Source organism: Zootoca vivipara, chromosome 3 (assembly GCF_963506605.1).
Source record: "Zootoca vivipara chromosome 3, rZooViv1.1, whole genome shotgun sequence".
NCBI lineage: Eukaryota > Metazoa > Chordata > Lepidosauria > Squamata > Lacertidae > Zootoca > Zootoca vivipara.
In genome coordinates this window covers 35,111,773-35,124,077 of record NC_083278.1, presented here as the reverse complement: position 1 = coordinate 35,124,077, position 12,305 = coordinate 35,111,773, and the positions used below count along the sequence as shown (strand labels likewise).

Below are 12,305 nucleotides of genomic sequence, written 5' to 3'. Positions count from 1 at the left end.
GGCGAGAGGCGGTGGGGGGAAAATACCTTTTCCCGCTGCTGCCTCCCGCCCCCCACACTGAGCACAGCTTCGGAGGCAAAGGAAGATTAGCTGTCAGCTCCCTGCGCTGACAGCTGATCTTCCTTTGCCGCTTTCTATGGCCGCGCTTCGTAAGACGAAGTGGCGGTCATAGAAAATTTTGTCGTCTTTCGAATGCCTCTCGCAACGCAAAACTCTTTCGTCTAGCGAGTTTTTCGTTGTGCAAGGCACCACTGTAATGTGGTTGGATAGTTTAACATGGCAACTTTCCATGCTGACAGCAGCAATGGGCATGAAAAACAACCTTACCCAAAGAATTTCTTCCTGCTGATGTTACCCAGTGTAGAAGCTGCTCCCACACCATTCTCACAACAAATTTACATTCCAACTTTTGAAGCATACGGAAACTGCTCCACCCTGTCCGGCCCTCTTCCACCTTGTGAAGGCTACTGTCTTCAGTGGGAAGCCTTTTTTGCTTGCACAAAAGTCCCCCCACCCCACCCCGAGACAGTTGCTTTCTTCAAGTTGGAAGTTGACAAAGAGACTGAGGTGGGGACAGCTAGTCACCCTTCCTCACTGCATGTTTATTTTCCCAGGAGTAATGCACCAAAATTACCAAGCCATTCTTGTATTAGCACCCTTCTGAAAAAATTGCTTAAAGTGGATGATAATGCCAAAAAGCAATCTTGAAAACAAATACAATATGGCAGGATTTACAGTCCTGCTGGTGTAATTAATTCTTCCTAACTGCAGCAATAGCTTCCTAGCAATCAGCACCACGGCACCTCATGCTTAACTGGTTTTTACTATTATTATTATTTTAAATTCTATTACACATTATATGCATAACTGGGTTTTAATCCTAAGAAGTTGCTCCTCCCTGTAGCACCCTCCCCCCACATGAGGAGAAAATGTATATTCATTCTCACCTGAGAAAGGTTCCACTGGGCTTGTTGATTTTGCTGTATACCAAATTTCTGTGGTGGGGCTACATGCCCCACCATTGGTCCTTGGGGTCCAACATTTTGAGGAAGTCCCAAACCAGCAGTTTGTGTAGTGACAGAAAAACCATTAGGTATTCCCATGCCCACCATCATGCCTGTGTTCTGTCCTATGACAGGCACTGGTTGCCCCATCATGGTTCCCATCATTGCAGGGGCTGCGGGTACAGGTACAGGTACAGGTACAGGCACTCCCATGGCTGGAAAACCTTGAAAATGAGCTGGTGGTTGTGCAGTAAAGGGAATAGGTTGTGGTCCCATGAATACACCTGTATTAAGCAAAATGGAAGAGGAAAGGAGTAAATTCCATTATGTCAGCAAAGTTTTAAGTTCTAAAAACGAAATCTGCTTTTGCCAACCAAACTTCCGTTATATCAGGCAAAATACAAAACTGATATCCAGAGGGGTGGGAAGTAGCTGCTTTACTTATATCATTCTTAATTTCATTTCCTGATTTGTAAACTACCTTTGAGGGCTCAATTATTCCTTCAAGACAGTGTACAAATATTGTTAAGATCTACCGTGTTTCCCCTTTTTTAAGACACCGTCTTATAACTTTTTTCCCTCAAAAAAACACACGGTGTCTTATTTTCAGGGGGTGTCTTTTTTTTTTTACGGCGCTACAAGACTTGGGTTTTGTGAAGGAAGAACTGTCTAGGGATAGATCCGCTCTGGGCGCCGGCGCTGGAGCCCTATCGGTTGCGAAAGCTGGCGCAGATTGCAACGTAAAAGAGGAGATACTCAAGCCGTTGCATTGGGACACCTTGCTGGAAAAAAATGGAATATCTCCCCGTTCGCAACGCTTTTAAAGCCTTCCCTTTGTCCCCTTCCCGAGCTGACTCTCCAAACATTAATGAACTCCCCCCTCCCTTGCCCTCCTCCCCTCTAAAGTGGCAGCCTGCCTGCAGGGACGATGAGGTGGGAAACCTCTTTGCCAAGTTACCATACAACAGTTAAGAGAGGGGTGCGAGCAGATGGACAGGTTGCCCTCCTCGCCACCCCTCCAGGCTCCCTGCGCTCCACCGGCAGCTGCTCTTACGCAGTGGGGGCGGGAAGTGATCGTGCCAAGGGATCTGGCTCCGGAGACTCTGAAGGGGGTGGGGTGGGGCTGCTTCATCCAGCGGCAAGCTCGCAACGCCCTCCTCGCCGTTGCTAGGGCTGCCGAGGCTGGATCGCGCCCCTTATCCCGCGCCTGCGCTGCGCGCCACGTTTTGCCCGATCTGACCCTAACCCTAACCCAGAGAAACAGCGGGCCGTCACCTACGCTGCAGCGGGCCGTCACCTCCGGCCGCTGCTCTGCCTCGAGCCATGCAGCCCACAACGTTCCGGCGGCGCGGCTCCCGCCGCCGCCAATCACCCCATTGCCGCTCTGGCACCTCGGGCCATGCAGCCCACAACGTTCCGGCGGCGCAGCTCCCGCCGCCGCCAATCACCCCATTGCCGCTCTGGCACCTCGGGCCATGCGGCCCACAACGTTCCGGCGCCACGGCTCCCGCCGCCGCCAATCGCCCCATTGCCGCTCTGGCACCTTGGGCCATGCAGCCCACAACGTTCCGGCGGCGCGGCTGCCGCCGCCGCCAATCACCCCGCTGCGCGGAGCACCGGATCGCGGAGCCGGTCTGCAGAGTCAGCGCCCAGCAACACCGTGCTGGATTGAGGAGGCGATGCTCCATGCGGCGCTGCTGGGCGCTGACTCTGCAGACCGGCTCCTCGATCTGGTGCTCCACGCAGCGCTAATCAGTGCCGACCCGGCAGGTCGCCGGATCAAGGAAGCGGCCTGCCGGGTCGGCGCCCAGCACCGGATCAAGGAAGCTTCTCAGGGTGGTGGTTGGGGGGGAGAGAAAACGCACGAGTCGTCTCCCTTTTCTTTCCTGCTTAGCCGGCTTGCGGGCATTTTACAGGAAAAAACGACGTGAAAAGAAAAAGGCAACGAGCCCGGTCAGCGGCGTCTCCCTCCCTCCAACTCCGCCCCCCAAATTGAACTCCCTGACACCCCCCCTTAATTTTTGGCCAGAGGCGTCCTCGGACCCCGTTCCCACCTTCGCTGCTGGGCGCCTGCAGGTAGACCTATGTCTTATTTTCGGGGTATGTCTTAAATTTTAAAAATCTTAAAAATCCTGCCATGGCTTATATTATGACTACGACTTAAAAAAGGGGAAACACGGTACATGTGGCTCAATGAATGTTGGCAAGGAATCTATTTAATGACAAACCCACAGTCCTTAGACATTTAAAGTGGATGGGGTTTATAACAAGAAACATGGGCGCAAAAATCCAAGCACCTAGTTGTCAGTAGTACCTAAAGTTGGGCCTGGTGATCTTGTGGCTGTGTCATTGAAGGAGATGAGGAAGCAGGCTTTCCCTGAAGCTGCTGCCACCTTTTGCTCCTTCTCTATTCCCCTGCAAGCTAGGATAGCTCCCTCACCCCACAACACTCTGGGCTACCTGCAGAGGCAAGGCACTGGCTCCCACAATACTCTCTTGCTCCTGCTCCACCCACCTGGCCCCATAAACAACAGCTCCTAAAGAGAAACCAAGAACTGGGCAATGACAGAATCTGATGACTGCCACTCTCCTGAGACCTGGGAAAGAGCCGGAAGTGGATTATGGGATTTGTTATGGTTTCTGGTTTAGGTTTACAGCAGGAGTGGGGAAACTCCAGCCTACAGGCTGACTTGTGCAGAAAGCAGGCTTGAAGTCACTGCCCATCAACAAATAGGTGGTGACCAAGTCTGCTTATCAGTAGCACTTCAAAGCACTGCACAGCTCCTTGCAAGCCCTGTGAGGTGCTCTGAAGTCCCAACAACGATCACTTGGACAGGTGGGTGTCCACAAGGGTAAGGGGAGGCAAGAATTTGGCCCTCTGGTTCCCCACCTCTGGGTTTAGAGGGTCATCTCCTCTTCCACCTTTCCTTATTATTTTTGCCCTCAAATCCAATTTTACACACCCTTCACAGTCTTTTACTTTCCCACTCAAGCTATTTGCTTCTTATATTCATCCCCCCACTGTTTCCAACAGGATTTCATGGAAGGAGACCTTAAATTGCAGTCAAAGCTTTCTGGAATGCAGCCCCAGAGCCTTTTCAATAGCAGAGACCAGCTCTGGCAGATATGTTGCTATAACAGTAATAACAATAATAGTAACCCTGATAAAACCATTAATGATTGTGAGCATATTGAAGATCATGAGGAGTAGCTACTACAAAGAACTACAAAGGAAACAGTGAGAAGAATCGCACCAAGAAGATCCCTCCTCTGAATAAAAACCTCCTCCAAATCGGCTCCTAACCTTTCTATGAATAGCTATAGCCTTCAAATTACAATGCTCAGTTTTGAATAATTTCCTTCTTTAGGCGTCCTGCTTGATGTTAGTTTTTTAATGATAAAAAGGGGGAAATAAATTCCACTTATCACTAATGCACACTTTTTGCTGCAGGGAGAGAGAGAGACCCAACCATGTGTTCTAGGCACAACTTTTAATTAAGACATTTAGAAATAAATTTGAAAACCAATTACCTGGAGCATTTTGCTGCGGAATAGTACCTGTGCCATATAATGACAGGATGGAGTCTTTGGAGAGCAGTTTCTTTGCGGACTCTTCTGATTTTGTTTGTTCAGTGAACAGATCTAGATCTCCAGATGCAGCAGATAAGGTGGCAGCTGCAGTGTTAGTGGAAGCAGTCTAGGAAGAAAGTCAAATGAGATTACTGAAAACCATTATCACCAAATTGATTAGCTAAAGGGCCATGTGTTTTCAAACAGAATGCAAAGATTTAGTTACTGTATTAGTAACCAAACTTTCCAATTACAAGCATCCCCAAAATTTGTAAGTACTGTACTGTAAAGGAAAATGTCCTAACGTTGCAAAAAACCCACTAACGAACAAATGCCTGCATATGTATAGCACAATACTAATTATTTACCAATGTTTCCTTTGTGCAAGTCACAATGACATATATTACGACAAATAACCCAGAATACGCAACGTGAACAAAAGTAGAACAGCTACACGTTTTTATACAGCAAATTTATTACCTATGGCTAGCATGTAAAATTTATGTCTTCCACATGTATATATGCACATCTGATAACCTTGACTGGCCCAGGATCATCAGATGTGCACACGCAATTGTTTGAAGATGCACATTCATGCTTCTGTTTCATAGTCTATGCGGTGCAGCACCACTGTATACATAGCAAATATTTGCCAACATAAACATACACACAGTATGAAGATTTCATTATTTGTCCATTTGTTTTTAAATAAAAAGCTTACAAAGCAATTGCATAAAGATTGTCTCTTCCAGAATTTGTTCTACTTGTGATGCACACATACACCCATTACAACTGTTCATCATCTCTATTCTAGTCCCAGATTCTTGGTGGGTTTATTCTCCTTTACTTCTTACTTGCCTCCATGTAACTGCAAGTACAGTCTTTGTTTGGCTGCATTACATGCAAACCCTTTTCCAGGAGAAAACACCATCAGATAAACTTTATTTTGGTTTGCTTATAATTTTTCTCAAGTAATCTAAAGAAAGTAGTGATCACATGAAGCAATTTCATATGGTAAGAAATACTGAGCAGAACTACTGTCATATATCTATTACTTTCAACTAATTCAAGGCAAGGTTACAAGAACTGCGTAAGATAAGTTTTGGAAGCTGCCAGTTTTAATTTTAGGGTCACTGCTTAAGAAAAAGATTTTTGAAAAAGATCTCAAGTGGTTTGTGAAGCTTAGATTCTTAAAGACTTCAAATTTGTTTTAAAAGCAGAACCACAAAAGGATAAACTTTGTATTGCCCCATGTTCCACACAGTGCATAAAGGTCACAGTTTGAATGGTTCAGTAGTCTTTGTAAGGAAGAACTGCACCTTTAGAAACTAGAAATTCTCACATTTTTTATGACCTCAATGGAGCATGAAGAAAAGCATATCTTCCATAAATCTTAGTATGTCTGTAAGAATGGCAGCTCTGAGAAGAAATGCAAGTAACTAACCAACCAACCAACCAGAAACAGGTGGTAGCATGGTTAATGTGTCAACCTAGGTTCAAATCTCCTAGTGATGTTGGCCCAGCTGCTATACCAAGTCTGTAGGGAAATCATGTATATGCTACTTTGCTCATTTATCTATTTAATTTTGAACATTTCTTACTGACTTTTCATTACACAGTGATTTCAGAGCTGTAGCTTAAATAAGTTCCAAATTCACAATACACTTACTAAAATCAAGGTATGCAAGGTCAGAAGCAGCCAACTAGAAATTCAATACTGGGATCAGATTCCAATAAAAGTTTGGACAAATAACAAGGTCAACTGGCAACTACAACTTTTTTTAAAATGTAGGTGCCCACCAGATCACAGAAGGGAGGGAGTTCCAAAATACTTTCCCCCTGGGGCTCAGCACATAGAGAGGTTGGAATAACAGTCATGGATGGCATGCTTGGGTAAACAGGTGGTGGGGTGAATGCTCACCCTCTACCCAATTTGGGCCCTCAGAAAAGAACTAATCCAGTTTCATTGGAAGGAGAAAATACTATTGCTATGGGTGGACTCAGGACTAGTATAATGTAACTGAAAAACTCCTACTGCTAGAAAGCTCTCTCCCGGCAAATTTCTAAAGTCTCACCACTCACAACTGAAAATTTTTTATTGTGCAGGGATTCAAAATATACAAAAGTGCTCTGTATTTTTTCTCGTCTGAAGTGGTTTCACACCTTCAAGTCATCTGATATATATTAACATTTGAGGAAGCAGTCTATAGTCCACAAAAGTTTATGCCGTAATAAAAGTTGTTAACCTTTCATGTGCCTCAAGAGTCTGCTCTACTACTGGAACGAGTTCAAATTTTTCACTTGTCAAATGTAAGAGTATCTAAAATAACCTGAGCACTACACAGCAAAAGGAGAAAGAGTTCCTGTTTGAAGGGCTACAATCTGCCCATCTGCAAGAGAATGGGGCATAGGAAGAACAGAAAAGGAGAAGAAAACAAGCCAAGGTCAAATATCACTTAGATAGCACTTCACCTTCCTAAAAATGGAAAGTAGTTGATGGAAAAATTACTTTTAAAAAATGCCATGGGGCTGGATTTAACTAACTTGTCTGCTAGCAGAAGGACTCCTGTTAATGCAATGGGACTCCCCCCCCCCTTTGCCCTGCCTCCCTAAATTCAACTTTGGAGGGTCAGGAGAAACTTCAGTGTCTAGGGCAAGCATCCCCTAACTGCGGCCCTCCAGATGTTTTGGCCTACAACTCCCATGATCCCTAGCTAAGAGGACCAGTGGTCAGGGATGATGGGAATTGTAGCCCAAAACATTTGGAGGGCCGAAGTTTGGGGATGCCTGGTCTAGGGCAAGGAGAAGGGAGATAGTTCCATCAGCAAGAGCATTTCTCCTTGCCTGATGGAAAAATCTTAGTGCTACGCTGAATTCCACTCAAAGTGTTTTGTTCTGTTCTTTGTAAAGATAAGGTAAGGAGCTTAAGCCTCAGAGCAGAGTAACAGAAAGCATTACATGCACAAAGTGAGTTAGCAAAAGAGCGAGCAAGCAGTGCATATCACGAAAAAGGAATTAAGCTGTTACCCTTAAGAGCTTTCAATTTTTAAAGAGACAACATCAAGAAGATTGAACAACAGTGATGTATGGTTAGAGCATTGGACTAGGGCAGGGATGTCCAAAGTCTGCTTCGGGGGCCCAATTTGGCCTGCAAGTCGATTTAATCTGACCTCTGTAGCTGTATATGCCTTGGGGTAAAATCCTTTAAACAGCTCAGCAACTGCAATCCTAAAAAAAGCTAAACAACTTTGGGGTAAAATTGTAAGAAAAGCTAAATAACTTCAATCCAAAAAAAAAAACAACAATTTTGGTCAGCCCTCATGCATGTTCACTTCATCACTCTTTGAAAAAAGTTTGGGCACCTCTGGACTAGGGCCTGGGTTCAAATCCCCACTCATCTTTGAAGCTCACTGGGTGACCCTGGGCCAGCCACTGTCTCTCAACCTACTCAACTCTCCTTCACAAGGCTCTTGTGAGAATAAAATAGGAAGTGTGAGAACCATGTATGAGATGCTTGGGAGGCAATGTGGGCTACAGATGTAATAATATCACAAAAGGAAAATATACACCCTAAATCAAATAACAAAAAGGAGACATGGGCAGCCCACCTGACCACTCCCACTTTCAGTTCACTAACAACAAACAATTAAAATTGCAGATTAGAAACATGCCAGAGTCATAGATCAATAAATCTACAAACCATTAAGAGATCAGCTGGACTAACTAGGCCTCTGCACACTTTAATGGGAAAGCATTTTCATTTCCAAAATGTGCCACTAAACCTTAGAATCATAGAATCATAGAGTTGGAAGAGACCACAAGGGCCATCCAGTCCAACCCCACTGCCAAGCAGGAAACACCACCAAAGCATTCTTGACATATGCCTGTCAAGCCTCTGCTTAAAGACCTCCAAAGAAGGAGACTCCACCACACTCCTTGGCAGCAAATTCCACTGCCGAATAGCTCTTACTGTCAGGAAGTTCTTCCTAATGTTTAGGTGGAATCTTCTTTCTTGTAGTTTGAATCCATTGCTCCATGTCCGCTTCTCTGGAGCAGCAGAAAACCACCTTTCTCCCTCCTCTATGACACCCTTTTATATATTTGAACATGGCTATCATATCACCCCTTAACCTTCTCTTCTCCAGGCTAAACATACCCAGCTCCCTAAGCCATTCCTCATAAGGCATCGTTTCCAGGCCTTTGACCATTTTGGTTGCCCTCCTCTGGACACGTTCCAGCTTGTCAGTATCCTTCTTGAACTGTGGTGCCCAGAATTGGACACAGTACTCCAGGTGAGGTCTGACCAGATACAGTGGTACTATTACTTCCCTTGATCTAGATGCTATACTCCTATTGATGCAGCCCAGAAGAGCATTGGCTTTTTTAGCTGCTGCATCACACTGTTGACTCATGTCAAGTTTGTGGTCTACCAAGACTCCTAGATCCTGTTCACATGTACTGCTCTCAAGGCAGGTGTCCCCCATCCTGTATTTGTGCCTTTCATTTTTTTTGCCCAAGTGTAGTACTTTACATTTTTCATTGTTAAAATTCATCTTATTTGCTTTGGACCCAGTTGTCTAATCTGTTAAGGTCATTTTGAAGTGTGATCCTGTCCTCTGGGGTATTAGCCACCCCTTCCAATTTGGTGTCATCTGCAAACTTGCTCAGGATGCCCTCAAGCCCATCATCCAAGTCATTGTTAAAGATGTTAAATAAGATGTTGAATAATGATAAAGATGTTGAATAATGAACCTCTTAATAGTGAGCCTCTGTTGAAATCATCTAGTTATCACTAGTCTGGAAGCTACTGAGAGAGTTAACACCAAGTCTTAATAGATAATATATTGTGCCTTTATACTATTATGCATATTACTAATGAGGTCACTGGACTCCACTCAGCATTGTGATCCAGGCAAAGCCTTGTTAAATCCCTCAGGGATGTTCATAAATATGAAAGGTTGGTTATTTATATCGATGATGTTCATCCCAGAGCTATGGAAGTCTGAAGCATAATACCTCTAAACAAAAGATGAATGATAGCTGTAATGGTTTAATAGCCAAGACAGACTGAACATCTAGGAATTGTATCTAACCCTTTTTTTAAAACCACCCTAAGACTAAATATTAGCTTCCCTCTCCACACAGATATTATAGCACTTAGTGAGCTACAAGATGCCTCATACTATAATATTTGAAGAAAAATTACACGAGGTATTGGTACTCATATTAATAGCATGCTTTTGCTGAGGCCAGCTGCTGAAGTGCATTAAAATATGGAATGCATGAGTAAAATTGAGCTCTCTTCTTAAATTGAGGGGCTACTTGACACTGGCTTTTCTATGGCCAGTTTCTTTTCCCACTGCTGTTTCAAATGTAAAGAACTTCTTTCTTAGGCTAACACTGGGCATGGGCTTATAAACTGTGTGTCTATAACCAACGCAAGCTTCACTGCCTGCCAATCTCTCTAGTAAGAAGATGAAAGTGATTTTAATGGGACAGCTGATACAACTCATCTTTATATTTTTAGGCAGGCTTGTCATTTCTAATGTAAACATTTCAATCAACAAGAAATTTTTAAAAGGGCTAGCATGCTAAATTTTGCTGCTTACCTGAGAAGGAGGTATAGAAGTGGCTGGCAATGGGTTAGAGATCATTGGGCCAAATATATCCAGGTCATCATTCAATACCGCAGCAGGAGTTGTGATGCTTCCATTTGTAACGGAGGAATCGGCAGGGCCATCTTAAATGACAGTGTTTTAAAAGGAAAAATGTTAAACCAAATTTTTGATAATTGCAAAGTATGTACAAAGCAAGCCGTTGCTTAAAGGTATCCCGTGTTGGTAGAAATACCCAAGCATTCATAAACACTGAAAGGCTCCTCTAGTATTCTGCCAGCTCATCGTAATTTAAAAGCCACAACATGCCAACGTAATTAGCAAAATTTGAACGCATTAAAACACAGCCTGAGGCCAACTTAATGGCATCTAAGCTGGTTTAGCAGAATTACACATTTCTACAAGCTGCCTAAAGCACTGCTGGTTACCAGCACTGTAACTTTTAAAATAGAAATCCTTCTCATAAGTAACCAAACCCTTTGGACATAAGCACTGCAATAATTGGCTATATAAATTTTAAGTTTGGAAAATATCACTACTAGATACATAAGTTGTAAATTCTTGAGTCAGGATTCATAGCTTATAAATCAAGCCAACAAATACATTGCTGCAACAGATAAAAGACCCTGCAGTTTCTCTCAGCCATTGTTCAACTGCCTAGCTATTCTTACAGCCAAAGAACCTCCTTGCACGCCTCCCTCTCATTAATGACAATGGAAGAAAGATCTCTTTCTTCCGTGCAACATTATTCCCAGTATCTTCAAAGGAAAGTCTATACTTATTGAAAAGGGAAAATAACTACAAAGTTTAAACTTCTTCACATTATCAACATCTTCCTTCAAATCAGACCAGCACTGTCTGATACATTCTGAAACTATTTTTCTTGATTAACTCAGGTTTATGACCTACCATCAAGGCTTCCCTGCCCTCCATCTGAATCGATAAAAGTATCTTCCATTGTGTGTGCACTTAATTTTTAAGTTTGTGTAGCTGCAATAAGACATATTACAGCTCTTTATTAACACCATTATTGATAAGTCCAAAAATAGTATCCAGGGTGCCCAAAGACCCACAAGTACATACTGGTTAACAGATGCCTAGTTACAATGGAGAATAGAGGACAAAGTCTACAGTTTCTATATAGCTGGCCTAGAAGGATACTATACAGATCCTATTTTGTATTTTCACATGATTTGAGTCAAGTATTTTAACATATATAGAATAAAGCCTTTATAATATACTTTCGTTCTCAATGAGCAAGCCCTTCAGTGGCAAATGAACAGCATATTTCAGCAGTCACTGGGGTATTTTTGCTCACTTCATTCTTCTCTTGTTATGAGAGTAAATGCAAAAGCACTATTGCAACTGTACACTAGGGATTCTACACTGAAGTCAGGCAATCAGAGTTCTGGTTCCCATAGCAACTGTAAATGTGCCACAATTTATATACTTATTAACCCATAAAGATTAACACCTACTGATAACATGGAATTTGAGGGGAGGAGGTAAATGTATCACAGCAATACAAACCACAACAATTTTCTTAACACTGGTATTTTTTTATATTTCAAGCATAACCTCCACAATAACAGCAATTCTTTATCAAGTACTAACAAGCTACCTTCCCAATGCTTCCTCTGAGGATAAAAAAGCTTTTGGGCTGGCACAAGATCTGACCGCTTCCTTTTGTCACATTCTGTGAATAGTGGCATAAGAAGTGATCACAGGTGCTGCTAATCATATTTAGCGAAGGAATACTCAAGGTAGAAATCAAGCATCTAGCCAGCTCCAGAATAATCTTTGAATATATTTTTGGTTCCCCAATTCTTATGTTCTGGAGCAGAATCATCATCATCCTCATCCTCATCATTTTGGCCATCCATTTCTAACTGGTGATCCTTAATGAAAACACATTTCTTTCTCTGAATGCTTTATATTTTGGAGTTGCCAAAGCTAAGGATAAAGAGATAAGATAGTAACATCATGCAATGAATTTTTATATAGTCATTACAATACAGCAGAATACCTATTCATCTTACTCCTAACCTTTTCTAGTTCTAGCTAGGAAAATAACTTAAAGATGGCAAAATTAAAGCTAAACTAAAACCTGGTTTTC

General features: G+C 43.1%; 1 protein-coding gene across 2 annotated transcripts in view; it reads right to left on the bottom strand.

Annotated features, from left to right (window-relative positions):
* Positions 1–12,305, bottom strand: part of SMAP1 (small ArfGAP 1) — a 58,090-nt gene that overhangs the window by 2,216 nt on the left and 43,569 nt on the right. For both annotated transcript variants that reach the window (XM_035109668.2, XM_035109669.2), the window contains 3 exons: positions 10,184–10,314; positions 4,536–4,701; positions 948–1,288 (listed from right to left, as the gene is read on the bottom strand). In XM_035109668.2, the coding sequence (XP_034965559.1) occupies positions 948–1,288; positions 4,536–4,701; positions 10,184–10,314 (638 nt within the window). The remainder of the gene's footprint in view (positions 1–947; positions 1,289–4,535; positions 4,702–10,183; positions 10,315–12,305) is intronic.